We start from the raw sequence: 18,635 nt of genomic DNA on the forward strand, positions 1-18,635 counted from the left end.
ACCTCCATCTCAGAAGTGATTGGTGGGTGTTGGAAGTGGGTGTGTGTGTTGGAAGGAGATTTTGGTTTACAAAGACAACCTGTAGTGATTGGAGCACTTAATGTGTTCAGTGCTCAATTCTGCTGTGGTCTTTTCTTCCCCCTAACGTGTTAATAAAGGAAACTTTAAATCATGGTTCTCTGTGTTTTCAAGACATTTCTGTAAAGGAAAATGTTGTAATCTTGTAATTTAAGTAACGTACTTCAGTATTTCACAGCAGTCATAAACCGTGCTCTTTTGCAGAATGTCCATTTGGTAGCCAAGTGGCTGAGAACCTTGGAGAAACTGCTTGAAAGACTCAGCCGGGGAAGCCACCGAGATTACCGGGTTGTCATGAGTGCTGAGTCTGCACCTACACCCAGTGAGCATGTCATCCCTCAGGGGCTCCTGGAAGATTCCATCAAGATCACTAATGAGCCCCCCACAGGAATGCTGGCCAATTTGCATGCTGCTCTCTACAACTTTGATCAGGTAAGAAAGCACAAGCCCAAAGCCAGGGTCTTCTCACAAGACTGTGAGACCTAAGACCACAGCCATATATATATAAAGAGAATGAACAATCATGTGCCTTTTTGAGAAACTTCCTTATTGAAAACAAGCATGACAGACTAGTATTTCTAACCACAGAAAGTGGAAAAGCCATTGCTCTTATTGATGTTGTTGAGAAGGATGATGATGACGATAACGTAGCGAGTTTTGGTATAATGTTTAATATTCTTAGGTATGATTTTGATATCAGTAAATTTAAAGCCCTTCTTTTTAGATTATATCCATACTGCCTTCAAATTTACATTTTTACCTCCTTTCAAAATAAATTCATACGTTTATAAATTAATGATAATTCTATTACCATTAGTGTCTTTGTTCAGATGACCACATCTGTCTCTGCTATAATCAAGTCCGTCAGTTTCCTTGTTGCTATTTCTGTGAGCTCCCATTCATTCCTTCCTCTAATTTCTTGGAAATCCTCAGTAAAAAACATTCTTATTAGGAGAAGTAGAATAAGCCCTATATATATTATCACATATAATTTGGTGATAAGTATTCAGCCTCCTGTTAGAAACAGTATTACACTCTGAAAATATGCCTACATGCTTATTAACTTTTTATCTAGTACCCTCTGGACCAATACCCAAATGAACATTTAAAGGCATTGAAATAATTGGCCACCTAAGAATATAGTTTTGAAGAATACAGTTAATTGCCTAATCCAATAATTGAGTAGTTTGTAGCCTGTTTACATGATGGGCTGTATAAACAAAAGGCACTCAGAAACTCTTGTTGAATCTGCTACATATTTGAATTATCCTTTTGTGTGAACTAAGGCAGGCATGTGTCTTATTATCCCTTGATTTATGTCATAATTCCTGCCATTTATGACATTCCTGAGCTTTTTCCCAAAGTAAGAGACAAAGGAGTAGTTTGACATATTCAAATAGGATTTATCCAACTCCCCAGAACAGCTGTCTTTGTTTGTAGGAGTAAGCATTTCATGAACATATAGGCTGCAGTCCAGTTGCCCTTCAGCTTTTTTTTTGGTAAGCACCACTCTGATAATCAGGTAAAACTACAGACCCTCTCCCCAGGGAAATGTACATTGTTGCATACAGTCACAGGAATGTTCAGATCCCCAGAGCCTGTGCCTGAATTCCTTCTCCAGTGAGAACAGCATGTTCTAGTTTGTAAAAGTATCAGTTCTTTTGACTGCTCCTTGAAAAACCACTTATATTAACTGAAGATTTCATTTATTGGAGAGACTTTTAAGAACTTTAAGGGACAATATTTCTTATCTACTGGAAAGGCTCCTCTGAACTATTAAGACTAAATATAGTCATAAGTAGTGAAAGCAAAGATAATCAATGTGATTCACTAAATAAACTTTGCATCAAATCTACCCAAAACCACCCAAATAAATATTCTAAAGAATATCTAAAAATTTTTAAAGAGGTTTTTATGAAATGCTGAATTGTTGTCATGTTAGAAAAAATGTAGTTTTTGTTCAGATTATATATTTAAAGGGTAGTAGTCTGTGGAGACGGAAATGGCAACCCACTCCAGTGTTCCTGCCTGGAGAATCCCAGGGACAGGGGAGCCTGGTGGGCTGCCGTCTCTGGGGTCGCACAGAGTTGGACACGACTGAAGCGACGCAGCAGCAGCAGCAGCAGCAGTCTGTGCTCCCTGGCTATCTGTGTATAGATTCCTAGCATTGTTTATCAGTTAGAATTATGGCTGGCTATTTATGAAGGAAGTGCAAAACAACAGTGGCCTAAACAAGGTTATAAAAGGTATTTGTATCACATGAGAATTCGGGAGCCAGGTCATCCAGAGCGCCTCTGTGTCACCACAGAGTTGCCATCAGCCCAGTGTGCTTACCATGTTTCTAGGATGGGCTTGCCTTGGTCCCAGGTGGCAGTGAGAGAGGCAGTTCCCATATCTGTGTTCCCGAAAGTAGGATGAAAGAAGGGATAGAGAAGATGATGAAGGGAACGTGTTTGTTTTCTTGTAAATATGCATTCTTCAAGTTAGTACACACTAATTCTTTCAACTCATTGGTCAGACTTATTCACACTGCATTACCTAGCTGCAAGAGAGGCGGGAAAAGTAAATCTATCTTGGACAGCTAAAAGTCAGCATGAAGGCACTTTAGGGCTGGCAGTTAGTGGTGTCCATCATAGACACCTCCTCTCCCAAGCGTACTGTCCTGGATATGTATGTTGTGGCTGTCATCCTATCTGCTAAAGCTTGTGACAGAGGATGCTAACCACCCTCTACCTAGATTCCCCTTTGGGTGAGCTGAATGAGTCCTAGTGGCTCCTGTTGCCTGGGTGTCCTTAGATGAGAAAAGCGCCCAAGGAATCTAAACACATTAACTGTTCTTTTTGGATAGTTATGTTTTATATGCTTTGATTTTCAAATCAAATATAATCTGTATCTTAATCTTCTCCCCAAATCAGAATATATCCTCAAATCTTGACATGCGTACTCATAGTGAACAAAGTTCACTTAGTATTGGTCCTTTACTACCTTGAACATTCTAGAATATGTAAGTATAATTACTGAGTGATGATTATTTACATGTATATATGTAAAGAACCATATCTTTAGGATGCCACCTACTTCCTCCTCTTCTGGCTCAATAGCACTGCCTCTTGGAGATGTCATAAATGCTTGAGCTCCTTTCATCTGCAGATAACCAGATTTTTAAAGTAAAAATGTAAATTTATTTTTCTGTAAGATTTGCAGTAGAATCAAATAATTGGTAATTGTGCATATTAAATTGGTATCTGTGTGCATACTTATGTGTGAGTGCCTGTCTCTCTTTACAATGTCATTTGTGTATTTCCTGATGTGAACACTTGATCACTTGTCCTGGAATGTGGAATCTTAGGTAGACTTGTACTTAAGCCCAATTCATATTTTCTCCTAACATCATTTATGTTATCAGAGCATAGTGAATTGGGCATTGACTTGTGATTTTCTTTAGCACTGAGGCTAAAACTAGGCTATATGGAGTGTAAGTGAAAAGTGAAGTTGCTCAGTTGTGTCCGACTCTTTGTGACCCCATGGACTATAGCCTACCAGGCTTCTCCGTCCATGGGATTTTCCAGGCAAGGGTATTGGAGTGGGTTGCCATTTCCTTCTCCATATGGAGTAGAGATGGAAATAATGTACTGACTATAGTACTTTGGGTTTTCAGGGGACTATATGTAATTCATGGAGGAGTTAGGTGAGTAGTTAGATATTCCTTAAGTAAAATCATGTCACTTCTAGTTGGTCTCCTAGAAATTTCTTACTTTTAAAAGCAATGAATTTTTATATCCTTCAACATTGAAAATGTTAGTCACTCAGTCATATCCAACTCTTTGCAACCCCATGGACTGTAGCCTGCCAGGGTGCTCTGTCCATGAGATTTCCCAGACAAGAATATTGGAGTGAGTTGCCATTTCTTTCTCCAGAGGATCTTCCCAACTCAGGGATCAAACCCATATTTCCTATGTCTCCTTCACTGGCAGGCAGATTCTTTACTGTCAACATTAATTCCAATTATATGATTTCTCTCCTTTCACAAGCTTGCCTTTTACTTGATGTATAGTGGAAAAATTATTTGTAATGGTCATATACTTTCAAGTCCCACAGATATCCTAGAAATGACCTAGTGATTTAGTTGGGCCTGTACTGTCTGTGGCCTGGGCAATTCTAGAACTGTATTTGGTGGTAACCCAGGATTCTGATGAAAGCAATACAGAAAGAAACTAAAAAACTCTTCTAGTCCTGGACCAAGAGAGCAAATTTAGGCTGGGTGTAGACTTTTACTGAAAGGCCCTAGGAGGCCAGATCTGAACTCCCACCCAGAACAGGCGAAAAAGATTTTGTAGATGCCCACATTGTCTGATCCATTTAAATGTCTAGACTGTGTGTAATCTGACCATTTTAAAGGATAGAAGGTGTTGATATGGCCTCATCATCCTCTGCTGCCCAACATCAGCTGAAGGGATAGTCCTCAACTTTTCCTCATTTGCCTCACAGAACTGAGAATGGCTCAGTACTACCTTTAAGCCACAGACAACTATTTTTCACCTTTTAACTGTATGGCTTTGGGGGCCAGAACCGTATCATTGTAGCATGCCAGGTTTCCCTCTGCATTTTCAAAAAACATCTTACACATCTACTATACAGGGCATATGTTTTCCACTCTTCTAAATACTAGTCTATCATCCCAACAATGAATTTTATTTCCAGTTCATTGGAAGAAAACCAGTTGTCATGGTGGTGGTTACATTAGTTGTATTAGTCTGTATTCGTCAAGGGGCAGTACAGAATTACAGTGACTCAAAGATAATTTCTTGTTGCTGTTCAGTCACTCGGTCGTGTCTGACTCTTTCTGACCCCATGGACTGTAACGCGCCCGGCTTCCCTGTCCTTCACCATCTCCCACAGTTCGTTCAGTCTCATGTCCATTGAGTCGGTGATGCCATCCAACCATCTCATCCTCTGTCATCCCCTTCTCCTCCTGCCTTCAATCTTCCCCAGCATCAGGGTCTTTTCCAATGAGTAGACTCTTGGCATCAGGTGGCTAAAGTATTGGAGCTTCAGCATCAGTCCTTCCAATGAATATTCAGGACTGATTTCCTTTAGGATTGGCTGCTTTGATCTCCTTGCAGTCCAGGGGATTCTCAAGAGTCTTCTCCACCACCACAGTTCAAAAGTATCAATTCTTCAGCACTCAGCCTTCTTTATGGTCCAACTTAATTTCTGTTGCACATAAGTGGCATCTCTGGTCTGAGAAATCAACCACACCCCCAAGCTGGTTGGTGCCTCTGCCATATACCTAACTTATGGCTTCCAAGTCATCCAATCAGTGTCGTTTCTAGATCACAGGAAGGGGGAAGAATGACAAGCAGAGCAAGCAATTTCTTTTTAAGAGGAAATAATATGAAAGTTGCACACATCACTTCTGCTCAAATTCTGTTGGAAAAGACCTTGCCATGTGGCACATCCGGCTTCAAGAGAGGCTGGGAAGTGACTTTGCGATGAGTGGCCGTGTGCTCAGATCATCTGTGTTACCATGGCACTGGGAGGAATGAAGAGCTGGCATTCACTTATATTCTGTTACACTGATGAAATCAAGATGATGGCCTTTTGTCATCCAGATTGTACAAGGAAATTTTTGCGGGGGAAAACGACGTCACGCAGTATTACCACTGGTCAGAATGAATGGTCTCATTCTCTAGAGGAACAAAGGTATAACTGAAGCAAAATAAAACCATTCCTCTTAAATCAACAGACTAGCAAGTGCCAAACAGTCTCCTCCTATGCTCTCCCAGCTTAAAGCTGCGTGTCACCACTGTCCTAGGTCTCTCTCAGAGTCCTCTGCAAGATAATTGAAACCTCAGACCCTTGCCCTTGGAACCCATACAGGCAGATGACCACTCCTTTTTTCTTTCCTCCCAGGATACACTCGAAGTGTGCTCCAAGGAGCAGGAGTTTAAAAGCATCCTCTTCTCTCTGTGCTACTTCCATGCCTGTGTTGCTGGGAGGCTGAGGTTTGGCCCCCAGGGCTGGAGCCGCCGCTACCCGTTCAGTTCCGGGGACCTCACCATCTGTGCCAATGTCCTCTACAACTACTTAGAGGCAAACCCTAACGTAAGTGTCCATGGTCGGATAACTTCTGCGGGGAGTGTGCTGAAGCTGTCAGTCTTTGGGCACTGTCAAAATGGACCATAATTTCTCTTTTTGAAGCTGTTATTGAAATAGCTGACACTGTATATGCATCTTCTGCCCAGTGTGAAAATAAACCAGATCAAAGGTTTTACAACAGTGGATGCTCGAACTTGAGAAGATAGGTCAAACCAGTTCTACATCAGCAGCTTAGTACCAAAAAAAAAAAAATTGTCCTTCATTATGTTAACAAAAACAGTGGTTTACATGTGCATATATGCCAGATTCATTAGGCAGGTAATGAAGCATTTGCACAAATGTAATTACGTACAGCAATTCTGACAGTTCATAACACTGCATTAATAATCACTACAATTAGTTCTGATGATGGAAGCAATTTACAGCGCGTCACATGTATAAATAATGGTGCATTTCCTGCATATGTCATTATTATGTATTAAGGATGCCACCTTGTTGTGACTTTCTCAGTAATGTTCCCCTTGATTTGAAGTTAAAGGTAGATGAATGATTTTATTCTGCAGCGAAAATGTGTTCTACAGATGGGAATGGGAACGCTTCACCAAGAACATTTGTATAAACTCTTAAAACTCAGTGATTGGACTTCAAAAATGATGAACCGTTTGTAAGGATTTTCTGGCTTAGTCCTCATAAGGGGAACTTTTTCCATTAAGTTTCAATCTGCTAAAAGTGAGGTATGTTTGTCTGAATCAACCAGCCGTTAGGCTTTAGGTCACACTTTCTATAAAAGGCCTTTAAAACCAATGTTTCTATGTATAAATATTTTGTTGTTGCTGTTCTTTTGGTAACTATTGTTATCATTTTTGTTGTTAAAATTTTCTTAAGCTTTCAAGATGGTTTGACCACTCAGAATATGTACACTTTGTACGTAACGTGGGTGTGTTCTGTCAAGGAACACATGTTGAATAGGTTGTATTCAAGATAAATTGCTTCTGTATGGTATATGATGGTCTCTATCAATTTTTAAATTTTTGAAGTTCACTTTGAGCATACTTGACCAGTTTAATAAACAGCATTTTGTGTTGATCTTAGCACGTTTTGTTTAAAATGTTGCAGGTAAAAATGATTATTGTCATAGTTCTGGGTGGAAAATGAAATAGACGACTTAATACTTTTATTTAAGTCCTTCATTCCTGTCCCAGGAGGCCAAGACCAGGCATATTACTGTATTTCAGCCACATCCTGTGCACAGTCGAGGTAGAAACGAAGCGGGGTAGGAGAGGAGCTGCCTCGTGTTCCTCCCGGCTCTCACGTCCTGAGGCTCGGCAGCACCAGTTGAGCAGTTGACTCCTACTCTGTCCTGCTCCTTCTCCCATGGGGGTCCCAGGATCAACAGCTTCTGGTTTTAAACACTCTGTCTTGTCTCTCAGACGTCTTGATCCAAGTCATTCACCACATACCGTGAAGCAAGTTACTTGGGTTTGGAAATTAAGTTGACTTGCCCACATAGTTTCCTTATACATGCTGCCCTTTTCAAGAAGGTATCTGTATAAACTTGGAAGTAGGCATTTGATAGATGATCTTTCAAGTTATGTGGTTAGAAGAGATCACCAAGGGTACAGAGTGTGATGGAGACATTTAAAGATTAAGTCTTAGGGAATGCCAACATTTAAATTTTAATTAATTAATTTAGTTTTGGTTGTTCTGGGTCTTTGTTGCTGTGCAGGGTTTCCTCTAGTTGCAGAGAGCAGGGGCTACTCTAGTTGCCGAGTCCAGGCTTCTCATTGCGGTGGCTTCTCTTGTTGCGGGGCACAAGCTTTAGGACACAGAGGCTTCAGGAGTCGCCACACACGGGCTCAGGAGTTGCAGCTCCCAGGCTCTAGAGCACAGGCTCAGTGGCTGTGGCGCGCAGGCTTAGTTGCTCTGCAACACGTGGGATCTTCTTGAATCAGGGATCCATGTCTCCTGCATCGGCAGCAGATTCTTTACCACTGGGCGTCCGGGGAAGGCCCCCCCGCCCCGCCCCGCCATGGTTTAACTCTTATAAGAACTCTGATGTTCTTCCATATACGTTTTACAAGTGTCACCGTAGAGAAATTCTTGAATGTCAAGATTGGAAGACTTTAATTGAAAATATCACTTGATTGCATTTAAGGTTGGAGATTCAGCTATGTAACTTCTGACTTTGGTTTTAAAAAGCCTCAAGGATGTAGAAAGAAAAATTGTTACTCTGTAGCAGTACCTTTCTCCCATTCTAACCTGCTCAAGAGGCCCTCTATTGAATAACAAGAAGTTTTTTTTTCAGGGTGTATCACCATGCCAAGGGAAGGATGCCAGAAAAATGTATATTTAGAAAACAAAAATCAAGATTTGGGGGAAGAAAATCAATTATTAAGAAGAACAGATCTGTAGCTGATTAAAATCTTGAGGGGGCCATGTATCAAATCATAATATATAGAAGGCATTAATTAAATGTGATCACAGAAATCAAGTTAAGAAATCTCTTATTTCCCATCCCTTTCTGCTCTCTGGAAGTAGCCCATGGCATGGTGGAGGGAGTATGGTGCCTTGTAGCCACTTTTCTTTTTCATTCACGTCACGGTGACTTAAAAGAGAGACATATTTGAGGTTCATTTATTCAAATTCTAATAAACCTGTAGCAAGTGCATTGGAATAGTTGAGGCAATTTTACTTCTTCTGTCACATCATGCAACAATTCAAAGGCTATAATTAAGTTTTTACTTGAACTGCTGGGAAGCAATATACTGCCCCCGAGGATATAAAGGTTTCTGTCTAGAAAGGCTTCATCACAAGCTGGCATGTTTTGCAAACCCAGAGGAAGCTAAAGGGTAGCAAAGAAGGTGCTTCAAACCCTGTGAAGCCCAGTAAAGAGGAGATGCTGTGATTTCTGCACTAAAACATTAGCTACAGCCCTTAGGATAGTCCTGGAGGCCAGCCATGCCATAAGCCGAGCCCTCAGATCAGTCTGTGACAAACTCAATTGGTTTGCCTGGGTTTCTGGAAGGTGATGGAATTCTCAGTATACCCCAAATTCAAACTGTAGTTTTTCTTTCTTTTCCTGAATCAGATCATAAAAACCTGATACAGATCAGACTGTAAAAGTAGGTCATCCCTCAAAAGCCATATCAACCAACATAGGCCTTCTCCTGGTTTTTAGATGAGGTTTTGAGTGTATAAACATATTCTGGGAATGACTCAAGTGTGCTTTAAAGTCTTCATTAAAAGCTCAGTGTTGGGATGTCCCTGGCAGTAGTTAAAATTTGCACTTTCACTGCCGGGGGCGCAGGTTCAGTCCCTGGTTGGGGAACGAAGATCCTCCATGCCACATAGTGTGGCCACAAAAAAAAAAAAAAAAAAAATTAAGAAAAAAGCTCAGTGTTAGTGAATTTTTACTGAATGTATTAGCACACACTGAAAATAATTCTCAGCCAGTTCAATTCTAATTGTTGGGCCTCTTTTAAATGCTTCTGTTGGTGGGGACTGAAGGATTTGCTGTCGGTTGGCTGAGGCCTTTCCCCTGGAGCCGGGAGTGAACGTTTCCTGATCCCCACCAGGTCCCGTGGGAAGACCTCCGCTACCTCTTTGGAGAGATCATGTATGGGGGCCACATCACAGATGACTGGGACCGCAAACTGTGCTGTGTGTATTTAGAAGAATTCATGAATCCCTCTCTGGTAAGACATTTTTTTAAAAATCATTTCTTAGAGAAAAAAATTGAATTTTTTTTTGCCTTTTTATTTCATATTGGATAATAGTTGAATAACAGTGTTGTGTTCGTTTCGGGTGTACAGCCAAGTAATTCAGTTATACATGTACATGTGTCTATTCTTTCGCAAATTCTTTTTCCCATTTAGGTTGTTCCATAACAATGGGCAGAGTTCCCTGTGCTATACAGTAGGTCTTTGTTGGTTATCCATTTTAAATTTAGCAATGTGTACATATCCATCCCAAACTCCCTGACTATCCCTTCTCCCCATCCTTCCCCCTGGCAACCATAAGTTCGTTCTCTAAGTCTGTGAGTTTTAGATGCCCTGTATAAGGGACATCATATGATATTTCTCTTTCTCTAAGAATTTTTAAAACTGATGTCACTATGTTAATATTCCTTGAATGTTACTGAAGATTCTTGGCCTTTTGTGAATATACTCTGGCCCACCTTCCTGGGAGTCTGGAAAATTGCTAGAAATGCAGGGTCTTGGGCCCCATCTCAGACGCGTAAGATGAGTATCGGTTTTAACAAGATCCCTCCTCCCCCGCCGCACACACACACACTTACACACCCAGCTGGTTTCTCTGCCCATAGGAAGCACTGTTACATGCACAGCCTCACTGCGTTTCTGAAATAACTCTGTAAGTTACGCAGAACTGATATTGCCACCCTATTTTAGAGACGGCGTCAGGGGCATGGTGATTTGTCCCAGGCCACTCAGTTATCACTGGCAGGGGCCCCAGCCATAGGTATCTATTTCTAGGCAGATGTATTGATTTCAATTCAGGGACTCTAATGTAAGTGAAATCTATAGTTAATTCTCTGTTGCAGAAGCCATCAGTTCAGTTCAGTTGTTCAGTTGTGTCCAACTCTTTGCGACCCCATGAATTGCAGCACGCCAGGCCTCCCTGTCCATCACCAACTCCTGGAGTCCACCCAAACCCATGTCCATCGAGTCGGTGATGCCATCCAGCCATCTCATCCTCTGTCGTCCCCTTCTCCTCCTCCCCTCAATCTTTTCCAGCATCAGGATCTTTTTGAATGAGTCAGCTCTTTGCATCAGGTGGCCAAAGTATTGGAGTTTCAGCTTCAACATCAGTTGAAGCCATGGAGTAGTCTAAATTTTGATCACTATGTCCTAACTAAATATGTGCTCAATAAAACTGCAGTGATTTAAAAGGACAGTTCTTCCTTCTGTGGGGAAGGGGCAGAGCCCCCTGTCCTAGAAAATAAAGAAACCGGGTACCCTTTTTTCCCTTTTCTTATCTTACCGGCCCTTTGTCTCTGTAGACCAGGTACCCACATGGTTTGTGCCTAGGGCTGGGTTTCCTGGAGAAAGTATTCAGTTCTTGTGCTCCATACTGGAGTAGCTGAAAGTGGCAGCATTGCCTGATTTCTTAGAAACGCCAAGACACCCTCCACCGTGCCATTTCCAGTCGCACTTGGGCAAGACACCAGCTGCGTGTAAAGCAGTGCCGTGTGTTTTATAAAATAGTTTCAGCAGCCTCCTATTTATAATTTCTTGAGAACTTCATCTCCTAAAAGCATGACACCTTCCTCAAAAGTCCATTCTAAGAAGAAATATGATCATGTGTTAGAAAACATGGTGTACTGTAGTCTCATATAGGAAACTGAGGACAGATTGTTTTGTTTTGTTTTGTTTTTGATGCTTTTAATTATGTGGAACGATTTGGGGATGGGGCAGGGAAAAACATACTTTCCTGCCATGTGACCATGACTTGTTTCTTTTGATTGTGAGTCTCCTGGTCTTTCCTTAGTTCTAATGAACTGGGTTTCACAGATCAGAAAGACACTTTCAGTTCAGCACAATCGGAAGTCGTTCCTCAGAGGAGGTCTGAGAGCAGGTTACCATGGAGATGGGAAAGATAAACAGGGTCGGGCCTGCCACCTTTACCTGCCACCTCCGAATGATAGTGGAGGTCAGGGGGCAGAGCGAGAAGCTCTCTGGTCCTGGCCTGAGGATGAGGAGAGATCACTGTTGCCAGCTGAGGTGGTCCATGAACCTGCACAAGGCTGAACTCCCATTCACACAACTGGAAAAGAAATGTTGAGGGTACAACCCGAGGGGCATCACTGGTGTGGGTGTTAACCCTTTAGAAATACAGGTAGCCGCCCTTCCCGGCCAATCTGGTGAGGTTTTCAGGATGGACACGCTTGTTTGCCATCTTATCTGCTCACCAGACGGCGCTGCCTTTTCTACTCACCAGAGGAAGGGAAAGCTCTGACTGGTTTGGTGGCAGAAGCTGCAAAATCCCAGTGATTTTGTTCTCGTGCGGATGTTTCCCGCTCACGCTGTTTACATCATGAGAGACTTAAGCTGGCACTGCTGCGTCCCCAGGATGTCTTTTTGCCACTTCTCACGTTGGTTAACTTTGGCGATTAGTATCTTTGGTTGCACAGACACCTGATCGAAAAGTTACCCATGGGTGGTCTGAGGTTTCAAATTCCACCACTCAGAATGTTTTCAGTGACTTTGTCCTGTTAGGGAAGATGGATGAGTTTCTTGTTGGGTAAATGAGGTGGCATTTAGAGAGGGTTCCTTGATGGCATGTGCTTCAGAAGGTTCCTGGCTTAAAAAAACAAAAAAGGTTCCTGGCCAAAGTTAGGGAATTAGAATTAATATGATTCTCTTATGTGAGGTGCGTACTTGGCAATGCTAAACAAGTAAATTAACTTTTGGAAAATAAGGTATCAGGTCACCTGAAAGTTGTCATATGATAACAATCATGAAGTTGGGCTTTGAAGTAAAACGAAGCTCGGGTTCAGATTCAGTTCTTGTGTCTGCTGGGCGCTTGTGGCTACATCACTGAACCTGAGCCTCTGTTTCATCATCTGTGGAACAAGAATGGCCCAACTCATGGCTTCACTCTCAGGCTTCAAGACTGTTAGAAGAAAATGCCTAATAAATGGGAGACATTTTTACTATTACCGAGTATAAATTTTCATAGTGTATATTTTGCACTTGACTGTACTTTATATAATCAGCAGCTATAACCACGGACGCCATTTGTTAAATTTATCAAGCCCCGCTCTGTGCCAAAGGCCTGTGTTAGTTACACGGTTCGTGTGTACTGTCTCTTCTCACTACAGTCCTGCGAAGCCGATATTATCATCCCAGTCATCACAGAGGAAACCCACATTCAGAGCGCTCAAACAGTTGCACAAGTAGCTAAATCAGGATTTGAATTCGCAGTCAGGCTCCAGATTCTCTGCAGCCCCTGGCTGGCGTGCTGCCGTCAGTGGTCACGGGCTCATGCCACAGACGGACCTCCATCTGTGCTGTGCATGCCGGGCAGCACAGGGTGGCTACTGGGAGAATAACCCTGGGCAGTCCTGGAGACCCGAACCCTAGTCCTGGTTCTGCCACTAACTTACTGTCCAGCTTTGTGCCAGCCCATCCTGTGCCTCAGTGTATTCATTTGTGAAATGAGAGTATTGTCTCGAAAATCGCTGATGGACCCTAAAGGCAGAAAACATGATTCAACCTTGAGCAATTTCCCTCCCAGACTTTGGCGCCAGGGCATTTTGTTGTTCTTTCTACTCGAAAGTCCACAAGCATATATACTCGTTTAGACTCACAGTGAATTGGGAGCTTCTTGTCCTAAATGGCTCCTCGGAGGGGCAGTGGAGGAGGTGAGCCTTTCATTAATTACCAGGAAGGAGAAGGTGAAAAGGATGACAACAAACAGACTCAACAGAATGGCAGGATCCTGGCTTTCCCAGTTCCTAACGATTCTACCTGACAGCATGCCCTGCGCTGATTTCTGCAGAGATGACTGGAATTCTTGGTGATTTTTCATAATGTGGAGGCTCATTCTCCCTGAGCACAGTCCCATTGATTCTTTCTCTTAAAATACTTTATTGAGATATAATTCACATCCCATAAAACTTACCAGTTGGACAATCCAAAGGTTTTTCGGGCGCGCTCAGTTATGCAGCCATTGCCGCAATCTATTTTAGAACATCTCTGTCACCCCGGAAGATACTCTGGACTCATTAGTAGTCACGCACCATCCTGTCCTCAACATCCTCCCCTCCCCAGCCCCAGGCAATTGCTAATCTTTCTGTCTCGAGATTTGCCTGTTCTGGACATTTCATGTAAGTGGAATCAGACAATATCTGGTCTTTTGTGTCTGACTTCTTTCACTTAGCATGTTTTCAGGGTTCATTCATGTTATAGCATATATCTGTAATTTATTCCTTTTAGCGGCCAAATAATATTCCAGTGTATCAATACACTCCATTTTATGTATCTGTTCATCAGTCAATGAACATTTGGATTGTTTCTGGCCTTGGGGCTATCATGAATAATGGTGGAATAAATATTCATGTGTAAGTGTTTGCATGGACATACATTTCCACTTCTTTGGGGTATATACATAGAAATGAAATTATTGGGTCACATGGTAACTTTATGTTTACTATTTTGAGGAACCAACAGTTTCCCAAAGTGGCTGCATCATTTTATATTCCCACTGGCAATATATGAGAGGTCCGTTCTCTCCGCATCCTTACGGTGGGTGTGAAGCGGTATAACCCTCTGGTTCTGTTTTGCATTTCCCTGAAGACTAATGATGTTGAGCATCTTTTCCTGTGCTTATTGGCCATTTGCGTGTCTTCTTTGGAGACACGTTAATTTAGAACAACTGATTCTTTGAAATGTAACAATAACCTTATCAAACAACTTCCCCCCCAAAGGCAAGGCAGGTGGTCACTGGGCAGTGTTAGAGTCCCATCAGGGAGAAGCAGCTTTTCATAAAAGCCCTTGCATGGGATGGGAGAAGGCTTAGATGCAGAGTCAGGATTCCTAGCGCTCCTTGAGTATGTTCACACCTTCACAGTTTTATTGAAGGAGAATGCAAGTCCCCGTGTGAAGTAAGCCTCGCTTATGCTGTACTCGTTTGACATCACAGTAGGGAACTATAGTAGGACATTCTCAGGTTTTGTTTTTCCTTCTAGAAAATTAGTGTCTACTTGAGATAATCATGACTCTTTCTAGGGTGCAGGAAAAACCAAAACTAACATTTGTAAAAGGCTGCTATGTGCCTAGCAATTGTGTGCCTGTGTGCAAAGTTGCTTCAGTCATGTTTAACTCTGTGTGACACCATGGACTGTAGCCTGCCAGGCTCCTCTGTCCATGGGATTCTCCAGGGAAGAATACTGGAGTGGACTGCCATGCCCTCCTCCAGGGGATCTTCCTGACCCGGGGATGGAGCCTGCCTCCCTCTCTGTCTCCTGCACAGGCAGGCAGGTTCTTTACCATTAGCACCACCTGGGAAGCCCAGCTATTTGTATACTTGTCATGAAATTCTCATAGCCACAATCATTAGGTTGATGTTTTGAACCCTACCTTACTGATAAGATTGAAACTCAGATAAACAGTCATTTTTTTTAAGGCCACCAAATCACTCAAAGATGGGAACTGAACCAGTTCTATCTGGCTATAAACTTAGTCCTTCCCTTCGATTTTGCTGTTTTCCTTTGCTTTGCTCCTTGTCCAGTATACAGAAGGCCCTCTTCACACACTAGTATAGACTGCCTAAGTCTTTCCAGAAAGCGTAGATCATTTGCATTCCTAACCACATTATATGAATATGCAGTCACACACATGTCCAGTCCCCAGGCATTTTGAAAGTTCCAAATGATTCTACAGTTTGAAACTGTTTAATTCTTGGCTGTACTGAAAGATAATTTAGCTGTTGCTCTTAAAATTTCTTGTAACTAGTGAACACTAATAGGGAAAACCAAGTCCTTGTTTGTAGGGAATAAATTCTGGCTTGGATATATTTAGTCTAACATTTGGTTTTCATATTCATATTTTATGCCCATATTTTAATTTTGGCTAACTTATCTATCAAGTAATGGTGAGTTTAAATCTGCTTCACGATTTTGTTTCAGTCATGGTGAATCGGGTGAAATTTAAATGCTGATTATTTTGATATAGAAATATGAAATGGTAGAAAATCTGAATAAGTGAATAAAACAAACCAAATGAGTGGATATAGTTAATGGAGACAGTCCACGATGCTCCTTTTCATATTTATTTAGTCAAGGTCTGTTTCTGGCAAGATGAAATACTGGATAATTTCAAAATTCTCTTGGTATAAAATAAAAAAAAATGCTGACTTTAATATTTTAAAAGGCCTTTGGGATTCAGGAAAGCAGTTGTGCCCCGTCATCCCTAAGGACACGGGCTCCCCAGGCAGTGTGGGGCTGCAGGCTTGAGAAGGCAGGGACAAAATGCTGCTACTCACTGACAACATGACGGTGTAGAAAATCACACTGATTTTGTCTCCATTAGACTGTGAGTTCCTTAAGAACTACATTGCATGAATCTCTTGTACCTCCACAGCTTATTGGGGTACACTAGGTAATCTGGAGAATCCCAGGGACGGGGGAGCCTGGTGGGCTGCCGTCTTTGGGGTTGCGTAGAGTCGGACACGACTGAAGCGACTTAGCAGCAGCAGCAGCAGCAGCAGGTAATCTGTTCAAATGATGGAATCAATTAATGAATAGTCACTTTGTCTCTAGGCGATAATGAGACCAGAAAACATAAAAATACACAATTGCAGAGATAAACCCCATTTTCAGAAAACAATAATAATAAAATTTTTTTAAATCTAGGCATAACTACATTAGGTGACGGTCTTTAAAAACTAGTATCCCCTGTACATTTAAGTGCATTTAGACAGAATTTACAGCAAGAGAGGTCTGGAAAATTAAAACAGAAGTATCATGGTCTCCTGGGAACTAAAGAACAATCAGGGAGAGATATCAGAGCGTATACTGAGGTAATGAGAAAACTATAAGTGCTTGATTGACTCTATAGCTGGTTAGAGACAGAAACCCATAAATCCTTTAAAAAAATTTTTTAATTGGGATGTAGCTGCTTTACAGTGTTGGTTGGTTTTTGCTGTACAATGAGGTGCATCAGCTATGTGTGTACATATGCTCCCTCCCTCCTGGACATCCTTCCCATCCCCCTTCATCCCACCCGTCTAGGTCATCACGGCTGTGCTTACATTTTGAGGCACTGCATTCTAACATTTAGACGTTCTGGTATTGCTGTTCACCTCACGTTGGTTGAGAACACAGAACATTCTTCCAGGTAAAACATATACCCTTGTCCCAGCCTGAATGAAGGGGTGGGCATGATTAATGCCTGATGACTCCAGCCTCTTACTAGGCAACTGTAGATAGGGCACCAGTATGTGCCTCAGGTCTACAGATCCTGAGATGAGCTACAGACTGCCCTGAGAAGCTCAGAGTCATGGGGAAGTCTCGTTCATTTGAATCATAGTGCGTACAACTCTATAACATGTTCATTACACACACTCACACACATTTTTTCAGATATGCATATATAACCATGCATGCTTACAAAATCCACATGTATAATACATAAAATAATTTATAGTATTGTGGAAAGTACGATGAAGTCATACTAAAATGAGTTCAGAATTAAGATTAACATCAAACAAATGCCTGGGCAGGTTACTCTGAATCTCGATTTTCTCTCTGCAAATTGGGGATATATGGGGAGAATCAGTGACTGCAAACATGTCACAGGGTGACCAGAACTCAGCAGATGACTCAGCACATCCGTTCCCATTGCGTGCACGTATCTTGTTACCCCTTCTAAGGGACAGGTTCGTGTGTGTTCCTTGGACTCCTCCACAGAGGTCAGCCAGGTACCATACGCGGAGCAAAGTGACCGATTACCAGGGTCATGAGATGCTGTGGCGAGTGCGCCCTCTCGCTAGCACTGTGCTGGGACCGTCTTACCAGAGTGTTCCCTAGGTGTTTAGGGAGGGAAGACTAATGTCCACTTCAGTTTGGAATAACTGACTTTTCCTTTGGGCTTGAAGATGGATGATGAGCTGATGCTGGCGCCAGGATTTGCAGCTCCACCCAGCCTGGATTACTCAGGCTACCACCAGTACATAGAAGAGATGCTTCCTCCAGAGAGCCCAGTGCTGTATGGCCTCCACCCAAATGCGGAAATCGAATTTCTGACGGTCACATCCAACGTGCTGTTCAGAACCTTGCTGGAGATGCAGCCCAGGAATGCAGTGAGCAGCGAGGAGCTGGGACAGTGCACAGAAGACAAGGTAGCGGGTCGCTGTTTCTTTTCTGTTGAGGGGCATCGTACCTACACCGACGCACACTAACCCCGAGTGCACAGCTCAGGGATTTTCCCTCTGTGTACACACAGAGCCACTGCCTCCAGCACTCCGGGATGCTTCCCTGGTGGCTCAGCTGGTAGAGAATCCGCCTGCAATGCAGGAGACCCTACTTTGATTCCTAGGTCGGGAAGATCCCCTGGAGAAGGAATAGGCGACGCACTCCAGTATTCTTGGGCTTTCCTGGTAGCTCAGACAGTAAAGAATCCACCTGCAGCGAGGGAGACCTGGGTTCGATCCCTGGGTTGGGAAGATCCCCTGGAGCAGGCCAAAGGTACCCTCTCTCCTTACCTCTGTCACCACAGGTTAGCTTTCCCAGCATTTAAACTTCAAATACATGTGCTCAGGATGTACTAGTTGACTAACGTCCACTCCTTCACTGCACATTACATTTGTGAGATTCATCCACGTTATTGCATGGACTAATGGTTAATTTTTGTTCAGTATTCTACTGTGGTGGTGGTGATGGTTTACTCACAAAGTCATGTCCTACTCTTTGCAATCCCATGGACCGTAGCCCACCA

The 18,635-nt window shown here is 42.5% G+C and overlaps 1 protein-coding gene across 1 annotated transcript in view; it reads left to right on the forward strand.

Moving 5' to 3' along the window:
- Positions 1-18,635, forward strand: part of DNAH11 (dynein axonemal heavy chain 11) — a 357,268-nt gene that overhangs the window by 327,595 nt on the left and 11,038 nt on the right. Inside the window, exons 74-77 of the mRNA XM_068973106.1 lie at positions 283-510; positions 5,992-6,183; positions 9,753-9,872; positions 17,797-18,039. Of these exons, the coding sequence (XP_068829207.1) occupies positions 283-510; positions 5,992-6,183; positions 9,753-9,872; positions 17,797-18,039 (783 nt within the window). The remainder of the gene's footprint in view (positions 1-282; positions 511-5,991; positions 6,184-9,752; positions 9,873-17,796; positions 18,040-18,635) is intronic.

Source organism: Capricornis sumatraensis, chromosome 5 (genome assembly GCF_032405125.1).
Source record: "Capricornis sumatraensis isolate serow.1 chromosome 5, serow.2, whole genome shotgun sequence".
In the NCBI taxonomy this organism is placed as follows: domain Eukaryota; kingdom Metazoa; phylum Chordata; class Mammalia; order Artiodactyla; family Bovidae; genus Capricornis; species Capricornis sumatraensis.